General features: G+C 39.6%; 3 protein-coding genes across 3 annotated transcripts; 2 read left to right on the forward strand and 1 right to left on the reverse strand.

The window, feature by feature from the left end:
* Window positions 1-573: 573 nt before the first annotated feature.
* lrrc51 (leucine rich repeat containing 51) lies at window positions 574-1962 on the reverse strand (the record flags this gene model as incomplete). Its single annotated transcript, XM_083886928.1, has 4 exons — window positions 574-709; window positions 1172-1320; window positions 1425-1630; window positions 1911-1962. The coding sequence occupies 4 exons, from the start codon at window positions 1960-1962 to the stop codon at window positions 574-576; spliced, it is 543 nt and encodes a 180-aa protein (XP_083743054.1).
* Window positions 1963-3061: 1099 nt separating this feature from the next.
* numa1 (nuclear mitotic apparatus protein 1) lies at window positions 3062-17758 on the forward strand (the record flags this gene model as incomplete). Its single annotated transcript, XM_083886929.1, has 23 exons — window positions 3062-3100; window positions 3198-3283; window positions 3444-3517; window positions 4015-4103; window positions 4205-4279; window positions 4422-4515; window positions 4608-4767; window positions 5062-5201; window positions 5388-5499; window positions 6018-6135; window positions 6618-6758; window positions 6912-7025; window positions 7184-12253; window positions 12602-12811; window positions 12942-13123; window positions 13417-13554; window positions 13685-13790; window positions 14065-14263; window positions 14494-14630; window positions 15821-16114; window positions 16401-16502; window positions 16602-16856; window positions 17735-17758. 23 exons carry the CDS (start codon window positions 3062-3064, stop codon window positions 17756-17758), a joined length of 7959 nt encoding a protein of 2652 aa, XP_083743055.1.
* A 1035-nt stretch (window positions 17759-18793) lies between these two features.
* On the forward strand, window positions 18794-25542 carry nlrc3l (NLR family, CARD domain containing 3-like). Its single transcript, XM_083886685.1, has 12 exons — window positions 18794-19047; window positions 19685-19801; window positions 20085-20177; window positions 20286-20451; window positions 20658-20805; window positions 21005-21097; window positions 21980-22332; window positions 22648-22854; window positions 23178-23353; window positions 23499-23775; window positions 23902-24117; window positions 24980-25542. Exons 1-12 carry the CDS (start codon window positions 19010-19012, stop codon window positions 25352-25354), a joined length of 2259 nt encoding a protein of 752 aa, XP_083742811.1. The 5' UTR covers window positions 18794-19009; the 3' UTR covers window positions 25355-25542.
* The last annotated feature ends 416 nt before the right edge of the window (window positions 25543-25958 follow it).

The following is a 25958-nucleotide window of genomic DNA, read 5'->3' on the forward strand; positions in this document are numbered from 1 at the left end:
ACTTCCTTAATTGATCCAAAAACAGAGAAATATTTAGGATCACCTATTGTTTATTTATCGGTGACTAGGTTTACATGGAAAGCATTTCACCAGGAAAAATGCATTTACATGATAAAAAAACAAAAGTCCCCATTCCAAGTCAGCACTGTTGTAAATAATCATGTCTCTAAATTAAAACAACTACATTTGAAATCCAAAAACAAAACTTTGGCTGAGATGCTGCCATGTAAACAAACGCGAATAAGGGCACACATAAGCAGTAAACAGATTATGACAAATAGATTATGTACAAATCAGATAATAACTGTCATGTTGAATTTGTTTTTACTGCACTATTTGTAATGTAAACATGAGTCATATATGTATAATGTATGTACATAGTCGCTGACTCTTCTGGATAGATCAAATGCTTACTTTTTGGACTATCTAATAATAAAAGGTGAATTTCAGCAGATAAACGCCAAATAGAAATACATGCTATATATTCCGTTTTTTCAGTGGTCGATGAAGGGCACGGGTCATTTGGATGAGACCATTATTTCAACGCACCACAAGATGCAGATGAGTCAGTGATCACTGTAGAGTGTCGAGGCTGTTTCTCCTGTGGTTGTCGTTGTGATGCCAGATGTTTGCCATGACTCTCTCTTGCTGTGTCACAGCACTGAAGTCCACTGTCTTTAACCGAGGCAGAGCAGAAATCACACGGTTCCTTTAACACAGAAACACATACACATTCACACGTGCACAGCATAGGTTATGCATATTTTATGTCTACAGGATGTTGACATTGTCTACAAACTATGGAGCAACAAATATAGTATACTATATTGTTGCGAATCACAAAGTTTCATTGATCGATGAGAAATTGGTTCATTGGGTTTGACCCAGCAGCTGCGTGTGGGTGATTGAGAGCCATGCTGATATAAAGACTTGGGTAGGATGTAATTTGAGCTTGAGCTGCTCTTTAATACCTGTTACACTGTTATGTACCTACTTGCTTGCCAAGCATTCACATAGCCACACACTCACAATGTAAGTTCACTCTTCCGCCACGACATTAGAGCTTCACTCTGCCCTTTATTATTAATATTATTCAATGAACTTGTTATCTTGCTATAAAGCATCAAAACAATTAATGCGAAACAGTATTTCACATTCAGACAAATTAAACCTGTAAGATTTCTTGGCCTCTATGGCATTTCCATGTAGAGTGATGGTGTGTAGATATGGCAACACTCCCAGTTTGTCCACCTCTGACAGAATAAAAATGCTGTTGCCATGAAGATACAACACGCGAAGCTCATGCAGCTCACACAGGACCTGGAACAAAAACACACAAACTGTATTTGTCCATAGTGCTTATGTGTAAACATTTCATCTTTTTAAATATTCAGCGTTTTTTGTATTACTACACAAGAACTCACTCGGTCGATGTGTGTGATTTTGTTGAATGAAAGGTCGAGCCAGGCGAGCTGTGAAGGCTCAGCCAGGAAGTGGTCGATGGTCATCTGGAGGTCATCAAGGTCAACAATGTTGTTGTTATTGAGACGCAGGGAGTGACTATTGTATTTCATCTCTGAATTTCTCTTTGAAGGTCGCAGGCCTATTGTGGGTTCGACTGACCAGGCATCTGAGACCAGAGTGAATAATCAGGCTGGAGTTCAATAGCTCAATGGCTGTTTATTCAGAAAATTATAAATTAAAGGCAAAAATTATAAAGTAAATAATGTTAGCGATTTGCAATATGATTATTTGATCAAAAACTACAATATAATATACATTTATTATTCAACAATTATTTGGACTTTATAATATATGATTAGTTCACTGTTATGTAGTCCACTGAAATATACAGTCACTACAGTAAAGTAGAATAAGGAATGTAATAGACATATTGCATATTGTACCACCTGTCAAACTGCTGATGTGTTTAAAAGATAAATCCACTGGAGCGCCATACATTTTCAAACCTTTAGAATTGTCACTCGCCTGTGGGAGGACAGTGACGTCATGAGAAATTCAACTTTAGCCAACAAATGACAACTTTCATTTAAAAAACAATACTACAGCAGTCTGCATAAGCTAGTCAGGTAAAGATCATGCGACTAAACCTAAAGAAACCAATCGAGTTAATTCATTCACATCACTGATATTATGCACTTACCCACACTATAAGGCAACAATAACACCGACACAACACCTGCCGTCGATTACTGAAGCTACCTGTCTGTCCAGCAGGAGAAAACAATCCGTTTCCAAGGAAACGGACAGGTATACCTACGTCATCGGGTTCGTGGTTTAACTTAATTACACTTTTGAATGGCCTTCAATTGCAACATCAGCGTTAACGTTTGCTGAGTCAAAACAATCGACGTCATAAACGTAATAATCAAAATAAACTTTATTTATGGATTGTTAGAAATCCAATTGATTTTTAATCGGCGTATGCCGAAAGTCATCCGGGTTGGCGGAGTCAGCAGTCAGTACTCTTCCTAAAACGGGACTCACTCGAGTTTGGGCCGCTAAAATATGATTACTAATACTAGTCAACTGGTGCAAACGTATGATAAAACAATTGTAAAGCCAAAAATAAGCTAGGACTATGTGACTGAACTTGTATGTCCCCGCCCCTCTTTTGCGATCCACACAGCACGGCGTTTTTAACAAACGCACTTCCTGGTTGCGTCCTAGCCTTCTTGTCCAATCACATTCACCTGTTTTGTGACGCGTCGATAAGTTAGCTCGGATTGGCTGGTTCAATCCTGACAGTCGTTTGAATGCTGTGCGGCGGTCGTTGGCAGTAGCGTTGTCGACAGAACGACTGTTTATTTCGTGTCTGTTGCGTCGTGTGGTCACATGGAGCGATAGCAGCTCTCGACAGAACAACCACACACACGAAAAGTTTTGGTCTTTTAAGGTGAGTCAGCGTCATATTAAAACCTACGCGAACGCGTCGCTAATGAATATGTTGAGATGTTAGCTTAGCGATGCTAGTTTGTTTAGACTTTGCTTGCCTTCTCCTCCAGGTTGAAATCCCCTTTGAGATAAAGGGTCAGCCAAGATGACGATTAACTTGGGTGTGAAGGCTCTTCTCGGCTGGGTAAGTCGAACATAGCAACGTATTAAACTATGTCAGCTCCAGTATTTGTGGTAGGGAGTTACAAGTGTAAAGATTTGTGTTTTTACACTATCGACAGGTCAACAGCATTAAAGTTTCCGAGCGAGAAGTGACTGTACATGATTTACATGATGGGATCGTCTTCCAGAAAGTTATTTACATGCTGTAAGTTCAACCAGTGTTTTAAAATACTTGAATTGTGTTGGGTGTTGGTCAGCGTGTCATTTTAAACATGCTTTGTCCTTGATGAACTGGTTCTTGAATGTGTAAAGCTGGTCATTCCCTGGAGTACTCCCTTTATACTCTTCTGTTTGTGTTATCCCAGGAAAAAGGAAAGCAATCCCTGTTTCTATCATTCCACTGAGGATCGCTTCAATCTCATTGAAGACTTTGTGAAAAGTGAGTCTCTGTACATCATTTAACACCCAGGTCCATCTAAACAGCCTTTTTGTTTTTTTGAACTAAATCAAACATAAATATGTGTATACAAATTGAGGTTTTGAATCTTGAAAGATTTGCGTCATACGATCATTTTGAATTTCTGCATGGTGTTATGTGTAGCATATTTAGATGGCTGCTTTTTATGGTTTTTCATTTAAAAATGTTGTCCTGTTTTGTCGACTCACGTGTCATGCTTATTGTTTTGTTAATATTTAACATTGTATTTGTTTTATCTGGCTTTTTGTTTTCTCAGTGATCAGTCGATTTCTTCAAATAAGCAATGTTTATAAATCCTTGCCTTGTTTACTGAAATAAGTTTATGTAAAATCCCCAGTTTTTTTGGTCTGAGGAAAACTGTTGTTGTCACACCCAACCATCAGCAGTGATTTTGGGTGTGGTGACATCTGGGTGTGGAGAAAGCACTGAAGTTACTCCTGTTGTCTTCTTTTTATCAGGAGACTGCAGATTGAGTGAAGCTAAAGGCACTTCAATATCTTGGGGCAACATAAGAGATGGCACCAACCTAACAGTCGAAGTTGCAAAGGTACAGACCAGGCAAATAAGATATATACAGGATGTGTGTATATATATATTTAAATTAAAAAAATAAAATAAACTAATACAAAATATTGTTTGATGTACTAGGTGCTTCTGTTGCTCATATATTATGACATGATGAATGACCGCTGTACCCTAAACTTATTGGAATGTGATGTGGAGGTAAGTAGAGGATTGTCCCCCCCCCCCCCATGTATGTAAACCACTCTTGGTTACAAGGCATTTTCTTCATCACTCTACTGTGCATCATTGTACTTTGCTGTTAATTATTTTGCCAATTCATAATCCTTTACTCATCTGATAGCGGGAGATAGCAAACTTAACTGGCTCCTTTGTGATGGAGAGCGAGGGCTCGGTCTATCTGAGCAATAGACTTGATGCCTATTTGTCAAAGAGACGTAAGTAGCCAATTAAGTATTTCATTTTTCACTATGCCTTTTTAAAGTGAGATGGTGTCACTCACGCTCATCTTTCTCTCCTTGAATTTAAGATTTGCCTGTCTCCCGTGAAATATTTGACCGATCAGCAAGCACCTCCACCTCCAATATGTCAACGAACTCCTCACTCTCAGATGACGAGTCCCCTGTCTTCCGCCGCACACAGAAAATTACATTTGTGGATATGCAAACTGTGGCATCTTCATCAGTGAGGTACTGTTTGATTTTGAATTTAACGCATAGATTGCATAGAGTCGTGCATCACTTTACATTGAGACAAGGTGGTTCACTTTAATTTTCCTTTGGCACAGAGGAATACAACCACAGTGTGTATCTGTGTATCGGTTGCATTTCTCTGAAACTTATTTTTGATGAAAACCTACAGTAGTTGGACTGCTTTGTGGCAACATACTTCTTTTATTATTGGTTGCCTCTCTCTAGTCACTGTCATGTTAGCCTATTCATTATAAATCTTTAATTTGGATTGTTTTGCATTTATTCCCACAGCAAGTCTCCTCTGCAGGATATTATGAACACACCAAAGTTTCAGATGAGGAAAATGCAACGTCAGATGATCAAAGAGAGAGACTACAGAGATGGGTTGGAACGGGAGCTGGCCTGCAAGCTTTCTCTTATTGCACAGAAAGGTACTTTATTTTTTCCCTTTGGTATCAGGAAAAACATTTTGCACTTTCATAGCGTTTGTCTCCTTCCATTTAATGTTTACCAAAGGTTTTAGATATATTTTGCATCTTATTATTATTATTATTATTATTATTATTATCTATTTATATTTACGTTGTTTTTTCTTTTTTAATTCTTTTTTTTTTCAGAGTCTCATATTAACCAATTGCAGTATCGTCTGGAAAAAATTAAAGAAGAACGAGGGAAATGCGAGCAGGTTGCCAGGGAGCAAATCGATGATCTTGAGAACAAGAACAGCACGTGAGTAGCCAGGCAAAGCTTAGACGTTTTTGGTTTAACCCCTGTTTTGAGCCATGGCTATGAATTAATTGCAACAATCCTATCTTAACAGCAACTGTCAAATGTACTGTCCACTATTTAATTTAATATTGTATTTTAAATAGTTTTATAGTTTATTGTTTAATTTAGTTAATAGTGTGTAATTTATATTTTTCTTTTTTATTGTATTTTGGCACCAATTTCACCACAGCAAATTCCCTGTATCAATTCTGTCATACATGGCAATAAACCTGATTCTGCTATGCATGTTCAACTTGATAAGAATTAACCTTTCTTCTGAACCTTTTTTGCCACCTCTGTTGCGTGGGATGTAAAGCAAAGCTCCAGTTTTTTGCAGCTCCGTCTTGTAGCATATCTTATTTATTCATGTTTCAAATGTTTTGTATGTAGAATTAAAATAAAAAAACGTGGTGTTCTCAAAGATGTCTAAAATATTAGAAATCTGCCTGAAAAAACTGATTTTCATTTTGTTGTCCTAGGTCACAAATGCATTTTAATGAGATTCTGAAGCAAAATAAAGATTTCAAGAGCACCTCTTCTCTCATGGAGCGTAAAGTGGATGATCTGACAGAAGAAAATGGTGTCCTGTCTTCCCAGGTAGGAACACTAGCAAACAATTATAATTTTTCACAGAATTAACAGTTGGTATCTGACCGTTTAGTTCTTACACCTTCCAGCGTCAAAATTAGCAACTTAGTCAAAAGCTGGCATGTGCATGATATGGCACAGTTCCTATTGATGTCATAGGAAAAAGGGTAGTCTCCAATACTTTGTGCAAAAACGTAATACGAAATGTATGCACTTATATTTTCTTTTTATCCAACGTTGGTTACAAACGTGTCTACTGTCTGCCAATTATTTATGACAACTGACAACAAGTACATCTTATTGGTTACTGTAAAATTACATTAATTAACCTTGATATTTTCAGTCTGTTCTTTTGGGCTTTTAAATCTTTGTGAATTGAGCCTTGGAAGTCCCTGAATGCGATGCTTAACAATTTGTGGGAACCCAGATGTATTTTGATGAGATGAAATGATTTTGCAAAACGCACTTTAAATACTTTTCATATATCTCAGGTGAGAACAATTAGTTCACAGCTGGCTGTGTTCAAGACAGAAGTTGGTAGGCTGAGAGAAACCCACATGTCTGTGCAAGAGAAGTGGCAAACTGAAGTAAGCCACCTACAATCTGAGCTCAACCAAGCTACAGCTCAAAAGGTACGTTTTCCAACATTAGTGGTGTATGGACATATTATACACAACAATATTATGATGTAATTGCAATTTGTCAAGGGTTTAATTGCTATATAAAACATAAAGAATGTTTAATCATCTCAAATGTTTAAATGTGCTGTTATTCTTGTTTCTCAGGAGCTTCTGACTGAACAAATCCAGATCCTCCAGGGAAAAATTTCCTGTCTTGAGGATGAAATCAGCAAAGCCACTAAAGAAGAAGTTGGGGAAAATATGGGGCCTGTAATGGAGGTAAATTCTATACTTGTGCACAGAAGCTATCATTGTCATCCCATACTTAACTATCAAATTTAATTAAAACAAGTGCAAGTTTGATAGTCAAATAGATTTAATCTTTAATTTTCTATTTTGGATTGGATGATTACAAATTGTCTTTTCTTAATTTGCAGAGAGAAATGTTGGACAGCTTAAAGAATCAGCTAGTGATGACATCTTGTTCCCTGAAAACGGCTGAGGTAGAGATTGAGGCCAAAACACACCAACTGGTGGAATGTCAACAAGAAATAATTGAACAGAAAGGGCTCCTAATGCAACAGAAATCCCAAACAAAGGAAATGATTGAAGCTAAGGATGAAATTGTGGACAAGTTGCAAAAGGAGATCACTGAGCAGCGAGCAGTACTTCAACAACAGATCCAGGATCTAAAACTTCAACTTGAACAAGCCGAGCAACAGAAAATGGAGCAAATGTCCAGGCTACAACAGCATGTTGCTGCATATGAACAAGAAGTTGAAAAACTAAAAGAAGCCAAGAAAGCAAAGGAAGACCTTCTCCACCACACTGAGGAAAAGGTTAGCGATCTTGAGACGAAGTTATCTGCTGTCTCTTCTCTCTTGGCTAATAAAGACCAACAGATTACAGGCTTGAAAGAAGAAGTCAATGTTCTTACTGATGAAACCATCAAAATTAAAGGTGAAATTGAAGCCAAAGAGGAAATGCTCGCCAAATTATACCTGGAAAAGTCTAATGAGCAAGAAATGCTTCATAAGGAAATTCAGTCTTTAAAAACCCAAGTGATGGACCTTAATTCATCTCTCAAATTTGCTGAGCAGGAACTCCAAATTAAGCAGGACCTACTGGCTAAATCCCAACAAGAGAATACCCAACAAAGGGAGTTACTCCAACAACAGGTAGTCACCTGTGAAGGAGAAGTTCAGAAACTAAATGCAGCCATGCAGGTGAAAGCAGAGCAACTTGTTACGTTGAAGAATGAAAGTTCTCAACACTCTGAATTGCTGGAGCAAGAGATAAAAAATCTAAGAGGCCAAGTAGAAAGTCTGAATGAGTCTCTCAGAAAGTCTGATGAACAAGTTAAAACCCAGCTGGTTCTGCTTAACAATCAGGAGGAAGAGAGTTTTCATCAGAACAAGCTACTGCAGCAACAACTGACGGCATCTGAAGACCGGGTGAGGAGCATGACGGATGATATCCATGCCAGGGAGGAGCAGATTAACCTGTTAAAAAGTCAAAGTTCAGAGCAATCAGAACTACTTCATCAAGAGGTCGGAGACTTGAACAAAAAGGTGGAGGGTCTTTGTTTCTCACTTGCATCTACTGAGGGAAATTTGCAGTCCAAGGAGATTCTGTTTGCCAAACAGCAATTGCAGAACTCCCAGCACACAGACGCTCTACAGACACAGATTGCAGCTTTTCAAGATGAGGTGAAGAGGCTAAATGCAGACATTCATGGAAAGGAGGAACAGTTGGTCCAGTTGAAGGCTGAAACTTCAACACACACTGAGTTGCTACAACAGGAAATTGAAGGTCTGAACAAACAAATTGAAAGCCTGGGCATTTCTATTGAGATTGCCAAAGAGCAGGTTCAAATGAAAGAAAATTTTATCGAACAGCAACAGCAACAAAGCACTTTGCAGATTGTGGCACTAAAAAAGCACAGTGCTGCATTTGAAGAGGAGGTAAACCAGCTGAGGCAGCAGATCCAAATGAAAGAAGGTGAGGTTGACACCTTAAAGGCTGAGAGCTGCAAGGAGTCTCAAATGTTTCTCAAGGAGATCCAAACTCTACAGGATCAAATGGAAGGTTTGAATGAATCACTAAATACTGCAACAGACAAGGTTCAAAATAAAGAAAACCTTCTGGCTCAGAGGGAATTGGAGATTTCTCATGGGAAAAATGAACTTCAAAAGATGCTGACAACCTCTGAAGAGGAGATGAGCGGTCTTGGCAAACGCATCCAGGCGAAAGAGGCGCAGCTGGCCTCTTTAAAAGAAGAGGGTGCTGCACAGTCTAACATGCTACAGCAAGAGATCACAGGTCTGAAAAACCAACTTAATAATTTGACTGACTCTCTCACACAGGCTGATGTGAAGGTGCAGAATCAGTTGGTTCTGCTTAACAAACAGGAACAAGAGAGCCGTCGTGAGAAAGAGTGTCTGCAACAACAACTGTCTGCTTCTGAAGATCAGGTACAGAGGATGAGGGAGGAGATCCAAGCTAAAAAGGGTGAGCTAGACACCTTAAAGGCAGAGGGCTGCAATGCTTCACAAGTGCTACAGAATGAAATCCAAACTCTGAGAGATGAAGTGGGATGTCTAAGTGACTCACTAAAGACTTCAATCAAGCAGGTTCAAGACAAAGAAAACCTGTTGGCTCAGAAGGAATTGGAAATTTTAATGGAAAAGGATAAATTTAAAAACATGATGACAACCTCCAAAGAGGAGATGACATGTCTTAGACAACAGATTGAGGCCAAAGAGGAGCAACTGGCCACACTTAAAAATGATGGCACTACATATTCTGACATGCTACAGCAAGAGATCACAGGTCTAAAAAAAGAACTTGATAGTGTGACTGCATCTCTTACAAAGGCTGAGGAAGAGGTCCTGGTCCATTTAGATCTACTTGACAAAAAGGAGCAGGAGAGATGGCATGAGGAGGAACTTCTACAGCAACAACTGTCTGCTTCTGAAAATCAGGTGCAGATGATGAAAGAGGAGATCCAAACTAAAGAAGCTGAGCTTGACACAGTAAAGGCTGAGAACTGCAAGAAGTCAGAAGAACTGCAAAATGAAATCCAAACTCTGAGAGTTCAAGTGGAAAGTTTAAGTGAATCACTAAAGACTTCGACTGAACAGGTTCAAGTTGGAGAAAACCTGTTGTCCCAGAAGGAAATGGAAATTTCTCAAGGAAACGATAATCTTCAGAACATGATGACAATCTCAGAAGAGGAGATAAAAGTCCTCAGGGAACAGATCCAGGCTAAAGAGGAAGAACTGGTCACACTAAAAGAAGAGGGAGCTGCACAGTCTGACATGCTAAAGCAAAAGGTTGCCGGTCTGAAAAACCAAATGGATAGTTTGACTGAATCTCTCACAAAGGCGGAAGAGAATGTTCAAAGCCAGATGGTTCTTCATGACGAGCAGGAGGAGGATCATTTTCATGAGAATGAGCTTCTGCAGCAACAACTGTCTGCTTCTGATAATCAGGTGCAGTTGATGGAAGCGGAGATCCAAGCTAAAGAAGCTCAGCTTGACACGGTAAAGGCTGAGAGTTGTAAGAAGTCTGAAGAACTACAAAATGAAATCCAAACTCTGAGAGATCAAGTGGAAAGTTTGAGTGAATCCCTGAAGACTTCAACTGAACAGGTTCAAGTTGGTGAAAACCTGCTGGCTCAGAAGGAAATGGAAATTTCTCAAGGAAACGATAATCTTCAGAACATGATGACAATCTCAGAAGAGGAGATAAAAGTCCTCAGAGAACAGATCCAGGCTAAAGAGGAAGAACTGGTCACACTAAAAGAAGAGGGAGCTGCACAGTCTGACATGCTACAGCAAAAGGTTGCCGGTCTGAAAAACCAAATGGATAGTTTGACTGAATCTCTCACAAAGGCGGAAGAGAATGTTCAAACCCAGAGGGTTCTTCATGATGAGCAAAAGCAGGATCATTTTCATCAGAATGAGCTTCTGCAGCAACAACTGTCTGCTTCTGAAAATCAGGTGCAGATGATGAAAGAGGAGATCCAAGATAAAGAAGCTGAGCTTGACACGGTAAAGGCCAAGAGTTGTAAGAAGTCTGAAGAACTACAAAATGAAATCCAAACTCTGAGAGATCAAGTGGAAAGTTTGATTGAATCCCTTAAGACTTCAACTGAACAGGTTCAAGTTGGTGAAAACCTGCTGGCTCAGAAGGAAATGGAAATTTCTCAAGGAAACGATAATCTTCAGAACATGATGACAATCTCAGAGGAGGAGATAAAAGTCCTCAGAGAACAGATCCAGGCTAAAGAGGAAGAACTGGTCACACTAAAAGAAGAGGGAGCTGCACAGTCTGACATGCTACAGCAAAAGGTTGCCGGTCTGAAAAACCAAATGGATAGTTTGACTGAATCTCTCACAAAGGCGGAAGAGAATGTTCAAAGCCAGATGGTTCTTTATGACGCGCAGGAGGAGGATCATTTTCATGAGAATGAGCTTCTGCAGCAACAACTGTTTGCGATGAGGGAGGAACTTCAAGGTAAAGAAGAGCAGATGTTGTTGCTGAAGACTGACAGCTTGCAGCAGTCAAATCTGCTAAATCAAGAGATGGAGAGTTTGAAGAATCAGGTAGAGACTCTTTGTTCCTCACTTAACAAGGCTGAGGAGCACATGCAATCCAAGGAAGACCTGTTGACTCAACAAGAAAAGGATATTCAAACACTAAAACAGTGTCATGATGAGAAACAGAGTCTCCTCCTCAAGACCGAAGAGAAGCTAGAGGTCCTTCTGGCAGAGGTGTCCACTGTTAACGCTGTTGTTGCTGATAAAGACCAAAATCTCAACGCTCTCAGAGAAGAGCTTACTGCCAAAGCTGACTTGGTGCTTAAAGCAAGCGAAGAAGCTGAAGGCAAAGAGAACATTATGGCTGCAATGAAAGAGGAGAATTCCAAACAGACTAAAGTTCTCCAAGATGAGCTACAGGATTTGAGAGAGCATGTGAAAAATATTTCTCTTGAGCTTGCTGCTAAGGAGCAGATGTTACTTAAAAGCCAACAGGAGTCTTCTGTGAAAATGGACACCCTACAGCAACAGCTCACCTCAGTAACTACAGAATTGGAGCACCACAAAAAAACGCATGCTGCAGATGTCCGACTACAAGAGGATGTACAGGAGTTGCACAATGTCGCTCAGAGAGAGAAAGAGGCTCTTGTGCAGGAGAAAGAGCTCCTCTTGGCCAGAATTCATCAGGCAGAAAATGATAACAAAGCTCTGGAGAAACAATTTCAAGCCGTGGTCTGTGAGAAGGAGAGACTTGCGCAAGCCAAGCAAGCCATTGAGAGGGAGAATGTAGCCTCTCATAAACTGGAATCTGCACTGCAGCATGAGCTGGAAGTAATGAAAATAATAGATAAAGAGAAACTCTTGAAAGAAATTGAAAAATCTGGAGAAACTGAGGGTCAGAAGAGAGATCTGCAGGAACAGCTCTCAGCTAAAACTGAAGCCGTAGAACACTACAAGGCACAGGTAGGTGTTCAGTTGCTATTTATTTATTTATTCATTTATTTATTTATTTATTTATTTATTTATTTATATAGCTCTTTACAACACTCAAGTACCCAAAGTGCTGATCATAAAATAATTAAAGCTACAATAAAATAGCAGAACAGGTTCGTGATGGTATGCAAATCAGGTGTAGTCTGATTTGTTGTCACAAACGGTCCACGTCAATCAGTTATTTTACTTTCGTCCTGCTTTTTATTGGCCAGTAAAATGTGCATTTTATATTGTTGTGTTGTTTGGTTTATCTGCTTGGTCTGAGAGACAAATATCAAGATGACTTCCCCCTTTTTTTTTTTTATCACAATGTTACAGATGGAGAAAGCAGTCAGTCATTACAATGGCAAGAAGCAGCTTCTCCAGGAAAGCCAACAAGAAGTGGCTGAACTCAAACATTCCTTGGAGGTCAAAGAGTGTGAAATAAAGACATTTATTGCAGAGAAAAAGCTGCTTCAAAGGGAACTGGAGAAAGCTCACACCAGTGAGAAAACGCTTTTGAACACGGTGGCCAATTTGAAGGCACAGGTTAGTGTTGTATTTTGAAGCATGGGAAGTAAATAGACATTTCAAAAAGATGAGAATCAAATTATTTTCACCTACTGTATGCTTTTATCATTTTACCCTGATCTCTCTCTCAACTCTTGTCCATTTTTAGTTGGTCTTGGCTAACCGTAATCTACAGGTAAAAAGTAAGATCCATGGTAAAGAAGGAAGTACAACAGAGGTTTATTTGGATATTCCCAACAAAAACTTGAGCAATCAAACCATGGTAAAGAGGACCATCAGCTCTGACAGCCTGGACCAAAGTGCTCTGGAAGACTCTCTGGATGTCACAAGGTAAAATTCCTCATGGAAAAGTCAGGAGGAAAAAGGTCAGGTGTGGAAAAATTGTGACAGTGCACACACATCAAAATGCCGCCTCCAATATAGTTATGTTAGAATATGCAGTCTTGATTTTAGATGGATTTAGATGGTGTTGTTCCCATTGTTCTACTTTCCATCTTTGAAAGTTGGCATATTGCACTGCTCTAAACATAGAAATACAACTTGCCAGAGAAGCTACAAAACCTTAACTCAGAGGCAAAGTGGGACTTTATTCTGATTGTAATCTGGCTCAAAACTCTTTGTAGGAAACTTTCAGCACCTGACGAGTCGAGCACACCACTTGTTCGAAGTTCAGAGCGCTTGGCTGCCAAACGACGTGGTCTACAGGCAGAGTCCCTGGAAACGCTCTACTTCACACCTATAAACACCAGACAGGTTAACAGGTTAGTCACACACCTCTTTGATTATTCCCCCAATTAAGTCGGTGCACACAGTGGTCTTAATAGAGTTGTAATGGGATTGATTTTCTTTTTCCCCATGCTGTTGCATTAACATGATTGTTTTGTTGTGCAGGACCAGTACAGAGAATAAGATGGAGCTGGATTCAGCTCGGAGAAATCCAAGTTCATCTGTTAAGCGGCGCAGGACGACTCAGGTTATTAACATCACCCTGACCAAGGTGGAGGAAACACAGATGTGCACTGCATGTTTTGCATGTTCACACCATCACACTGTTTTTAAGACTTTGATAGATGATTCCCTTGAAATTCTGTTAATTGTGACATTTTAGATGTAAGTTACAATTGTTTTTTTTTTTTATCGAGCAATCGCACAATTAAGTATTTTAGCTCTTAGCCCAAATGTTTCCAGTTGTCCTTTCAAAACAAGATCGTTCATTCACTCACTGCAGTAATATTGGAACCATAAGTGATTATTCTGTCTCTGATCTATAGAAAACCCCAGGCGGTAATGAAGGTGATGAGTCTTTCTACAGTATGGCCTCAGCTCGCTCTCAACCAAATCTCTCCACTGCTCACTCTGCACAACCTGTGTCCATGGAGCTGTTCAGCACACCTGCCAAAATGACCAGTGCTGCCAGCGACCAACTCATGGGTCTCCCCGGGTACAGAAGGAGCACAATTCATTCACAGAGTAAGTAGAACACAGTCTGAGGCACCAGAGGTTGTACTTGACTGTTAGATTTGCTCATACAGTAGTCAATAGTAGTTCAGCTGAGTTGGCACTGGAGCATCATTCCAAGATGAAAAGCTATGCTCTTCATCACTCTGCCTTACAGATGTTCTTCTTTTAACAATTCTTATTAATCATTGGTACATTATTACAACTATTACAATTTCTTTGAATTGTATTTTTGTCCTCAGCCACTAGTACATTTTGCGTGGGGGAAGAAAATGAGCCAGAAGGTGCACCTGACGACTGGATGAGGATAGCTGAGCTGCAGGCCAGGAACAAGGCCTGTCTTCCTCACCTGAAGAGCAGCTACCCTGTGGAGTCAGAGGTGAGCAAAGAGGGATGCTATGCAATCATGTATGTATACTCAACGAAACTATAAACGCACAAAGAAAAACTTATTTAGTAGTTATGTGACAAAACAGAGTCACTATCCAAAAATAACAGCACAACTTTATCAATAAAGTGGCTTTAATTTGCAAGCAGTAAGATCAATTTCAAAACAAAAGTCCTGGAGTAATGGCAGGAAGAACACAATGAGAGTCAATGATCCAAGTTCCGCAGGCAGTTCCTGACTGTCTGTGCTGAAATCCGCCTGTTGTGCAGACCAACAGTCTCACAGGCAGTTCTGGTCGCTGGGCGGAACCGATCACGGAGGTGCTGGAGCCGAGTGTACCGGTCCTGAGCGGCCATGTACAAGGTTCGCTGTCATTCCAGATTCTCTGAAACGAGTCCACAGGGGGGCTGACAGTGGAATGAGGCACATTCAGTTGTGTTGCCACAGCTCTAACGCTCAACCCAGCACTCAGCATGCCAATGGCACGCTCCCTCATGATTTGTGACATCTGTGGCATATTGACAAGTGACAAAAGTCCACATTTTGGTGTGCCCTTTTATTGACCAGACCATAAGGAGTGTCTGTGTACTGGTCACGCATATTCACCACACAATCTGAGATTGTAGTCGATAGGAGTGGCCAAGTGACACTGTACTACTGGGTTTGAGCAAAACGAATCATTCCATAAACAAATGCATCAAGAATTGTTCACCATTTCAAGTTTGTGCATTTATATTTTTGTTGAGTATACATTCACCTAGGGGTGGGAGATGTGGCATCACCATTATTTTACAGTAAGATCGCATTCATTGACACTGTTTTTTAACTTACTGAACAGTGCAACCCAATTGTTTCCCTAAAAAAACAGTTCCATATAATGAATGTGAAGTTCCTTTTATGGACCAACTCCTCTGATCGTACTACGATCTCTCTCTTGGCAGATCATCAGCATGATCTAATGTCGTCACATCGCCCACCCCTGCCTTCAACCCTACCGCATTAGAAGTAAAAAATTGTGATGAATGTGGAAATATACTGCAGATATGACCAAAAATATAAACATTAATTAACTCATTAATCGCTATTGTAGATCTGATGATACTCACTAAAAGCATATTATCTAGACTACTACTCGGACTGAATAAATTGTTTTTTTATAATCCCTTTCTTTGTTCTTTAAGACTGGCCATGGCAGTGTATTCATTTTCACTGATGAAGAAGTCCGCATGGGTGACCCAACTGACACAATCCGTCGTGCTTCCATGATGCCTGGTCAGCTTCAGGACTCTCTCGTCAACCATCGCCAATCGCTCATGATGGGGCAGACGGGTGTTGCTGCCAACACTCGTTCTCACCGTCTGTCCCTGATGCCTGGACAGCTGCCGTCAAACGCGGCCAGCTCTTCTCAGATGAGGAGCCCAAATGGAAAAAAACGCTCTTCATCTACATTGTCTCTACCTCAATTTTCACCTGAGGTTAGTTTTCCTTTTGTGTCGCATACTGTTTTCTGTGTTTTAAACTTTTTTTTAATTTATTTTTTTAAAGAATTGTCACAGGCATACTGGTTACCATAGTAATTAGATTTATTTCAGTCAAACAAAAAACATGGAACAAAATGAAAGCAGATTAAGATGCTGTAAACTGGTAATTATCTTGCCTAGTTATATATCTGTCAATTCTCAAACACCCTAGGATAAGTAAATAACTCTTTAAGATATAATAAATCCTGAAATTATTTTGTCATGTCTCTCAATCTGGCAGAAAAAGGTGAAGGCCAGCTGTTTCCCCCGTCCCCTCACGCCCAAAAACAAGAACGTGAGCAGTGGACGTAGCAGCTCTCAGCTTCACCCTGTACTCAGTCCAGTGAGTTTACAAACTCTCTCACACACACACACACACGCATTCCACACAACAGTTGTATTCACCATGTTCTGACCGTTTTTTAAAAAATTATTTTGCCAGGCTGATCGGAGACAGTCTATGGTGTTCACCATTGACAACACCCCTAAAAAGAACAGCTACCTGAAGAAAGGGCTGAACAAACTGCGCAACTCCACCATGAGCAGCGTGCCTGCAGATCCTCAGGCTGGTGTAGGGCCAGCGGGCAGAGCCAGGAGCTTTAAGTCGCCTCAGGTGACAAGTAAAGGACGCAGGAAGTCTCCACAAACCACCAGCAAGATTGGAAAGTCCCCTGGACTGACGGCGAGTGCTCGCAAGGTAAACGCACTGTGATTAATAATAATTCATTTTAGATCACATTCTGACTCCGTAGTTGGAGAGTGGAGTATGATTATCTGAATGTTTTCAAAGCGCTGCACTGTTTATGTTGGTCTTTAATTATTTTTTTTACTGTTATTTTTGATATTAGGAATTAAATAATAAAAAGTTCAATAATATTGTTCAAATAACGGCAGAAAATCAGAAGTACAAGTAGGAGCTAAAACATGAAGTGCTCAAAATTTGAATTGGAAAAATGAAAGGGGCTAACACAAGTCCAGCCAGAGTGGTATTTTAGCGCCCCCTGCTGTGAGCAGACTAGTACCTCATGTTACTGCCATTGTGTACAGTTGAAATATAGGGCACGTTTTTTGGACTTGTCAAAGAGCTTGTCAAGTTTGTAGCTACACATTTCTCTTTAACATATTTAATGATAAACTTCTGCTCACACTGTCAGAGATGGCATGTTGGCAGTGTTTTTATATTTCACTCTACCGCATTATCATTACCAGCCTTTAAAATGATCACAAAGTTGTAACTGCACAATGTGAACATTGTTTTCAGAACCCTGAATCTGTAAATGAAGAAAACCTTCGAGGAAGTTTCAAAAGGTCAATAAAAGTTTTAGTTTATGTTGGTGCTAATGACGGCAGCTGTTTTAAAAACTGGTTGTTGGTTCTCACAGTTTGGCATATTGGCTCACGGTGTGGGTTCTTTCTACTTTTGTTTTGGTTTCTCACCATGGGTGTTCACTGTCCATGCATTTCCCTCATGTTGTACACTAACTTCAGATTCTGTTAAATGTCACATTGTATTGAAATGTGTCGGTGTGACATGTGGTTTAATCTTTTTTGTTTAATCTCTTTTTATTCTCACAGATAATGAGGAGAATGAAGGTGTGAGGACAGGTTACCAAAATGGATTTTTGATCCTCTGCAGATCTACTTTATCACATTTTTCTTTTTTGTCAGTTTTTTTTTTATCTTGTCTTAATTGACCTTTATTTCCTCTGTAATATATTTACATGTTTTCTAAATAAATCTTGTACAAGACATTTATGAAAAAGCCTGCCTGATGAGTCACTTCTCATAGTTGTGTTTGATGTTGGTGCAGCTTCTGTTTGTTCAAATATGTTGATAAGCGATTGAGGTGCCTTTTTTTTAAATAAAGGGTTCAGTTTGACAGAACAAATGTATTCCTGTATAATTAATTTATTCCAATGGTGGAGAATCTTATATTTTATGGATGTCAGTTAGAGCAACTTTTCAGATTTGTGAGCTCCGTTTTTATGATGTTATGAAGTTGTGGTTTACTGACAGATTTCTTGTTAAGGGTTTGGAGTTCTCGAATATTTTTAAGAGCTGTTGATCTACTTAATGGAAAAGTCAAGGCACCCAAGTCCAGTGTGTTTTAACTTTACAAACTGCTGTATCATACCGTTTTTGTTTTTTGATTTGAAAGGAGAAAGCAGGGAAGTAGACCACATAACTGTCCAACAGTTAAAGTTAGTCTCTGAAAGCAATGAAGCCATGAAAAATGTTCAGGTCAAAAAGCTTTATTTTGTTTTATTTTTAATTGAGAACAACGATTAGACGTTTCTTGCAACATGCTGTTGCAGTGAAATGGAGTGAAGTAGATGGTATGACTGAAAGTGACAAACTGTTTTTTCTGGGTGCCTTTCCCTGCTTAATAATAAAACTTAAAATTGTTCGTTAATACTGTGCAATGCTTTGTTTGTATTGTACGTACGTAGCCGACACTCCAAGATAGTGTTGAAATTTGAAATTGCATTCAGATGCATGGGGATAACGCGTACGTTTCAGACGTTATCTCGTTGGGCTTTTCTTTTGAAAGGAGTTCTACCGGAAGAAAAGCGAGTTGTCAACTTCACATCCGGTTTGAAACCGAAAGTATAGTTCGATCTGATGTTTGAGAATTTGAACACGGACAGAGGCTGTATAAGTGTTGCTTTCTTGTATTATATATATTTGTATGGGATTTATTTATGTTATTTATGTTTTCATCAAGGTACTTTGTCGTCGCGAATATGAATATTAGCACTAAGAGCGACATGTCAGCGCGGTGGAGTAGAGTTTTAGTTGAAACGTTACACCCAATTTTCTAATGTCATTTTACTCCTGACTAAGTCGGTCATGAGCGGAGACATGGACCCAGATATTAAAATGGAAAGGTAGGTGTTTGTTCAGAGGGCTTTATTTCACTAGTTGGCTTCTTCTACAGTCAGTTAAAATTGCGCAGTAACTGCGTAATATATTACATCTAGATATTCTTTGAATAAAATAGTCTATATTGTTCTATCTTAAGGCCTTATATAACCTATTGTATTGACGTTTGGGATAACCACTATAAGAGTAACACGAAACCAATTTTCATTGAGTAAAAAATGGCAGGCAGATTCTCGCCTGCTAAAGCATAGCTGCCTGACACACTTCCTCCTGTGCTTTTTTTTAAATCTTATAGAAAAAAAGTTTAGGCCTATACATATCATGATTATTTTAATGTTCTGAATATTTAAACCTTTTACTGATTATCTGGTTGAAAGTGTGCCATAAAAGCCAGTTGAGAACCTCTGATCCAGTTCTCAACAACAAACCAAGACATTACAAACCTTAAACTTCATCACTGTTCATCTGTTTTTTTAATGCATAGATAGAAAAGAACGGTACACATAATCTTCCAAGATTAAAAATATCAAATATTATACTATTATATTATACTATTGCTGGTGATAAAAACAACTCAATGATGCTGTCAACACATTTTTAAATCTGTGTTCTTCCAACATTTGTTTTCCTTCCCCTCAACAGGCCGCCCTCCAGTTATGGTGACATGAGGAGTGAGAGTGAAGAGAGCGAGGAAGAGGGTGGAGAAGATAAAGAGGTTGCCATGATATTACCTGGCTTTGTTGCAATTGAGGAGACAAGGTACCATGTCTTTCTTTCATATTCAGCAAGACGCATCTGTGTATTTTGGCCTTTTTTGCACCGCTTATGATCGATTAAAGTCAATTATATTTATAACGAAGGGCTATACAGCCTGTACAGCAAGTGACACCCCCTTACTTTAGACCCTATAACATGTGAGTGAGGAAAAACTCCACAAAAACCCTGAAAAATGGGAGAAACTATACAAACTTTAACAGCAAATGTCTTTTAAATCGGAGGTTCAACTACTCTGACAGTGTGTAATCTTGTTAATATATTGTAGGTTGCAGCTGATTCGCCCATCACAGTCTCCAGAGACGCTCTACACTGTGAACACTCACCAACTACCCCCAGGAGCTGCTGTCATTCACACCAGGTGGAGGACGGACAGACAGACAAACAAACAAACACAATATGATTATGGGACAGTTTTTGCAGTGCAATTTCTGAACTTATTGTTCCCGTTTCTGTTTTTTTCACTCAGGGAATGCTATCCAGAGAGTGATGATGAGGAAGATATGGAAGAAAATATGATCTCCACATCCCCAGTACCACCAGAGCCTGTTGAACCAGATGACACTACACAGTCTGAGGAGAACTGTCGGCTAGGCAGACTACACCCAGAGCAAGACCTGCCCCATATATTCAGGGTTGGTGCACAACAAAGTGCAATTCAGTAAATGTTTTTGTTGTTGTTTGTTTGTTGTTTTTCCTCATTCTCCAACTAATGTCTGGCTGGTTGTTCTCAATTGTTAGTCGCTTTGGATAAAAGTGTCTGCGAAATGACATGAACTGTAATGTAATTGTTATTGTTTGAAACAAGTTGACTGAATAATAATTCTTTTGTTGTCTGTAGAGTATCCAGAGAGCTCTTGCAAATCTCACCGAAGAAGAGCTTTACTTCTTCAAGATTTGTGTTTCATCTTTTGAAAAAAGCTTCAACCGGGAACAAATGTTGGATGGAGACTTACTCGATTTGGTGGACATGATGCTGGAGATCCTTGGTAAGATCAAGCAGAGTTTAGAATTTAGAGAAGTACATTATGTTTGTTTGGGATGATGAATTTGAAGTGAACCTTTTTGGACCTTTTGAGTTGACTGTTATAGTTTTCATAAACATTTAACTATTATGTCTAAGAAACAAATGCCTTATCCTCTTGGTGTGAATAATCCTTCCCCCACGTGTTTACTATGTTTACGCAGGCCAGGATCGTTCCCTGATGGTCACAATAAATACTCTCGAAAGTATCAAGAAGAAATCTTTAGCAGATGATCTGCAGAATGAGTGCAAGAGAGGTGAGTGAATATTTACTGACATGGCTGATATTTTCTGTACATATTTCAACAAAACATTTTAAGCACCTATACACTGCTTGGTTTATATATTTGTAGAAGGCATGTCTGTTTTGAGGTAATACATTTATTTGATTCTAAAACATAATCGATGCAGTCTGGTTAATTGTTTGAATTTTAATAATTATTACAATGATCACAAGAACAAAAATATAATACAAAAATACAATAAGTGTGTTTCCCTGCACACTTATTGGAAATAATTATAAATAGTATCTAGAGAACCTCTAGATATTTTTTGTTTCTCTGCACAATAACACTGTCATGGTAAATTGGTAAAAAAGAGTATGGGATGGTTCTGTTTATACTGGGACTGACGTCCATTTTAACAAGAATGATATTACAAAGTGGGATTAGGGTGGTTTATGTTTTTTGTTAAGCAACACGATACTGCTTTTTGTAGATTTTGAAGATTTAGAAAAGGAGGATCCAAATACAAAGCCCTGTGTTATGTATTGTTGATTATATGCAAACCATCTACTTTTTAGATTTTATAGGAAATGGTATTTATTTATATAGCCCTTCTTTAGTTTCAATGACCACATTCACTCGTCACACGCATCACATATCTTTACCAAGTTTCAGAAATCCTCAGACCAGCCCGTTTCACACCAACAACCAAATTACTTCTCCATTCTGATGCTCAATTTGAATTTCAGCAGGTAGTCTTGACCGTGTCTACATGCCTAAACGTGTTGCGTTGCCACCATGTTATTGGCTGATAGGATATTTGTGTTAACAGGCAGTTGAACAAGTGTCTCCAATAAAGTGGCCAGTGAGTGTTAAAATGAATGTTTTCTTACATCCCTTTATATCTTTAAACAGCGTGGACACGTGTTCACCTGTCGGAGTATTTGATCAGGAAGCACCAAATCATCTATGAGGGAGTACCTCGAGCTGGAAAGTGCAAACCTCTAGATGTCGTCTACGTCGAGCCCCAGATTTCCACCTGTTGTTACGGAGGAGTCGACCAGTCTCATGAGTTCCACTCGCGCCCTCTGCAGCCTCTCCAAATCCCCAGTCCTGATACCGTTGTTAGTGTGAACAATTTGTTCCGACTGCAGAAGGATGATGGTTCACCAGTGAGGACGGTGCTGACCACTGGGATTCCTGGAATTGGAATGTCTGTTTCTGTGGCGAAATTCTGCCTGGACTGGGCAAAACTGCGAGCTAACAGGGTGAGATTTTGTGTGAAAATGTAATTGGAATAGCAGACAAAAAAAGTTGGATGAACCCTGTCACACAGTGGTCAGAGTAGCTTTGCAAGTCTTGTATTATGTCAAATGTGTGCTCATAGTTTTGTTGACTTCTGTCTCCTCTCTGCCCAAACTGATTTATGCTAAGTGTGATCAATTATTGAATTAATACACTTGAACATCCATCTGTCAATAATTTGTAATTAAAAACACGTATGAAGCACACTGCCAAAGCCATAGTTGAGCTTCTGTTACTGTTATGTTACTGTTTTTCATTTGTTTCCATTTTCTGTGTAGGATCTACAGTTTGTCATCAAGCTTTCCTTCTGCTCTTTCTGGAATTTGCGAAACCAAAACCTTCCCTCTCCAAAGAAGTCCATCATAGAAGTGATAGAATATTTTCATCCTGAGTGCAAAGAAATGACACACCTAGAGGAGGAGGACTGTAAATTTCTCATCATTATGGACTCCTTTGACTGTTACCAAGCTCATCTGGACTGGGAGGTATCTATCAGTGCACACAAACACCTGAGACTACATCAGTATGATTTTAAGTACAGATCACAATTCTAATATTTGGTATTGTTACATTTATCCCCTCTTAATCAAAATTCAAGTTTTTGGTTAAAATTAAAGTAAAGAATGTACACATTCGGGCACATTTGTGTCTTGTTGTTTTGCTGTTTACTGTAGGTGAAACCAGTAGTCACTACCTGAAGATTCAAAACACTCAAGAGAGAAATCTAGCTATGTTTTATAACCAACTCACTGCTTTGTAGTGGAATATATGATGACTGGTAGCTTATAGTTGTCCATTTTCTTTCCAGAATTCTCCAGTAATAAATGACAATCACACGCAAGCACATCCTGACGTCCTGATTGTAAATATCCTTCGAGGAACTGTGCTTCGGGGCGCCCGCATCTGGATCCTGGGTAGACGAGCCGCTGTGTCACAAATCCCACCTAACCTAATCGACATTGCCACTGAAATCCAGGGCTTCAGGTGTGTGCTTGTGTGTAGATATCTTGTGATTTTGTACCATCCTTTTTAAGTTAATATAATATAATACAGATAATCCTGCCATCATTAATTCGTTCTAACCAGTTTTTCAGCCCAGTTTCATCTTCTTCTCCCCCCCTCTATCCAGTGATGAGATGAAAGATGACTTTCTTAGCAGACGCTTCAGCAATGCAGAGCACGCTACGAATATTGTGGCACATTATAAGCGCCTGCCGACTCTCCGCATGCTCGCCAGCCAGCCCTTTGTCTGCTGGATGATCGCCACAGTGTTTGAGCGCTGCTACCGTTCATATCACGGCTATGGGGAGCATCCCCCCAGGCTGACGCCATTCTACATCCACATTCTGGTTGTCCAAACCAATCGCAGGCTGAAGTTCTACTATGGAAAGCAAGAAAACGACCTGGTAATGTCCACCTAATTGACTATTTAGCAACACTGAAATAAAACATTCATTTTAGGTCGTTGAAATCTAAAAGTTTCTAATCAGTTTCTTGCGCTCTCGTCATCTCGATGCTGTATTCCCACTCAGAAATGGTCCGAAGATGACAAACAAGTACTGGTAAAGATAGGTCACATGGCCTTTAAAATGATGGAGAGGAAGACCAGTGTGTTCTACGAAGAGGATGTGAAGGAGTGCGGTCTGAATTTGACGGAGGTGGCGGTGTTCTCTGGCCTGTGCACAGAGATTCCTGCTGCAGCTTCAGACAGGAGGAGGACGTTCTGCTTTATACACTTCACCTTTCAGGTAAAAAAAAATCCCTGCATCAGTCATCTAATATTCAATTATACTCTAGGTTACTGTAATTACAGTTTAAGTTGAAGGTCCAGTGTGTAAGAATTAGTGACATCTAATGTGAGAATGCAGATTGTGACTATACCACGCATGCCTTCCTTTCCCAAACACATCAGGGAACTATGGTGGCCTGAAACAAGAACGTCATTCTCTGTCATATGTGGAGTAAGCTTCTGCTTCAAAGCATGGTATGCACACCGTGGCTGGTTTGTCAGTTCGGGCTGCTGTAGAAACACATCACCACCAGATGGCAGCTTCCGTTAAGCTCTTGCAAATGAAAAGGCATTTTCTAAGGCTACGAAAACCAAATTATCTATGTTTTGAAGTGATGATACCCTTATACTCTACCGTTGAAAAGCGTGGGGTCACCTGTATTTTTTGTGCTTTCCATTAAAAGTCACACTTTTATTCATCAAAAGAGTTGCAAAATGAATAGAAAATAACACAATGTACCATTAGAACACTGGAGAGATGGTTGCTGGAAAAAGGCCTCTATACACCTATGTACATATTCCATTAAAAACAGCTAGAATAGTCGTTTACCACATTAACAATGTATACAGTGTATTTCTGATTCATTTAATGTTATATTCATTGAAAAAATGTGCTTTTCCTTAAAAAATAAGCACATTTCTAAGTGACCCCAACCTTTTGAACGGTAGTGTACAAACATACTTATTGGTCGTGTGTTCAATTTCTGCCATTAAATCCTCCCTACATGTTACACACTGGACCTTTAAATGCTATTCGCACAATTTGCAAATGTTATGTTGTTTGAAGAATATAAAAAAGTACTCAAACCTCTTTCTTCAAGGAGTTCATGGCTGCCCTGTACGTCTTCAAATTTTTCCACACTGATGGTAAGAACGTTCTGGACTCAGGATATTTGCACATCTTCAAGTCTCATCAGAACAAATCAGCAGCAGCCCTGGTCCAGTCTGCTCTGGACCGAACCCTCAGTTCACCTGTTGGTGACTATGACATGTTCCTGCGCTTCCTGTGCGGCTTGCTTTCCCCGGCCTGCCACGACAGATTACTGGGCGGCTTTCTGTTCCCTCACAACCCTCCAATGGTGGGTGGATGGGAAAAGGTGCAGCAGCTGCTCGAAAAGAAAATACAGACTGCTCCAGCAGACAGGGTGGGAAACTTACAGGAGTGCCTCAGAGAGATGAATCAGGAAGATGACTGAGTTAAGGAAATATATATGATATATATTCGTGGGAGGTTAATGCAGAGATGAATTGGATGTGATAGTGAATGGATGTTTGTCTCTGTGTGTTGACCCTGTGATGGACTGGCGACCTGTCCAGGATGTCCCCTGCCTTTCACCCTGTATCATCTGCTGTTATCTCCAGGGACCTGCAACCCTCGTGAAGGGTAAAGGGGTAGAAAGTGAACTTGGTGTAGGATCAAAATGTTATGGCTTGACAGAAGTCTGTGTCATTTTAGTCTTGGTGAAGGTTTCATAGATCAGGATTGTTTGCTGTGACATGACATTAAAGTCTGTGTCTGAAAATCTACAGTTGCACCAGGTGAACTGATGATGTTTTTACGTTTTGCACATGTGCACATGACTATTACTTAGCAACACCAAAGAACTACATCTGACATGACTCACATCTGTCTTTTCATGACATAGAAACACTGCATTTTACTCCTATGCAGGTGATTAGTTGATTATAAGTGAAAGCCTGTTTCTAGTCTTGATAAGCAATCAACACTGTTTACCCTACACTTTTACCCATTCACATAGCACATTTTTCCATTATTTCACTTTAAATGACTTTTTTTAT

This window comes from Microchirus variegatus, assembly GCF_963457635.1.
Source record: "Microchirus variegatus genome assembly, chromosome: 3".
NCBI classification, from domain to species: domain Eukaryota; kingdom Metazoa; phylum Chordata; class Actinopteri; order Pleuronectiformes; family Soleidae; genus Microchirus; species Microchirus variegatus.

Excerpts from the sequence above, each read along its gene's own strand:
- nlrc3l (XM_083886685.1), top strand. The coding sequence starts at position 19,010 with ATGAGCGGAGACATGGACCCAGATATTAAAATGGAAAG. Across the intron at positions 19,048-19,684 it reads CCAGATATTAAAATGGAAAG|GCCGCCCTCCAGTTATGGTG; the intron begins GTAGGTGTTTGT and ends TCCCCTCAACAG. Across the intron at positions 23,354-23,498 it reads ACTGAAATCCAGGGCTTCAG|TGATGAGATGAAAGATGACT; the intron begins GTGTGTGCTTGT and ends CCCTCTATCCAG.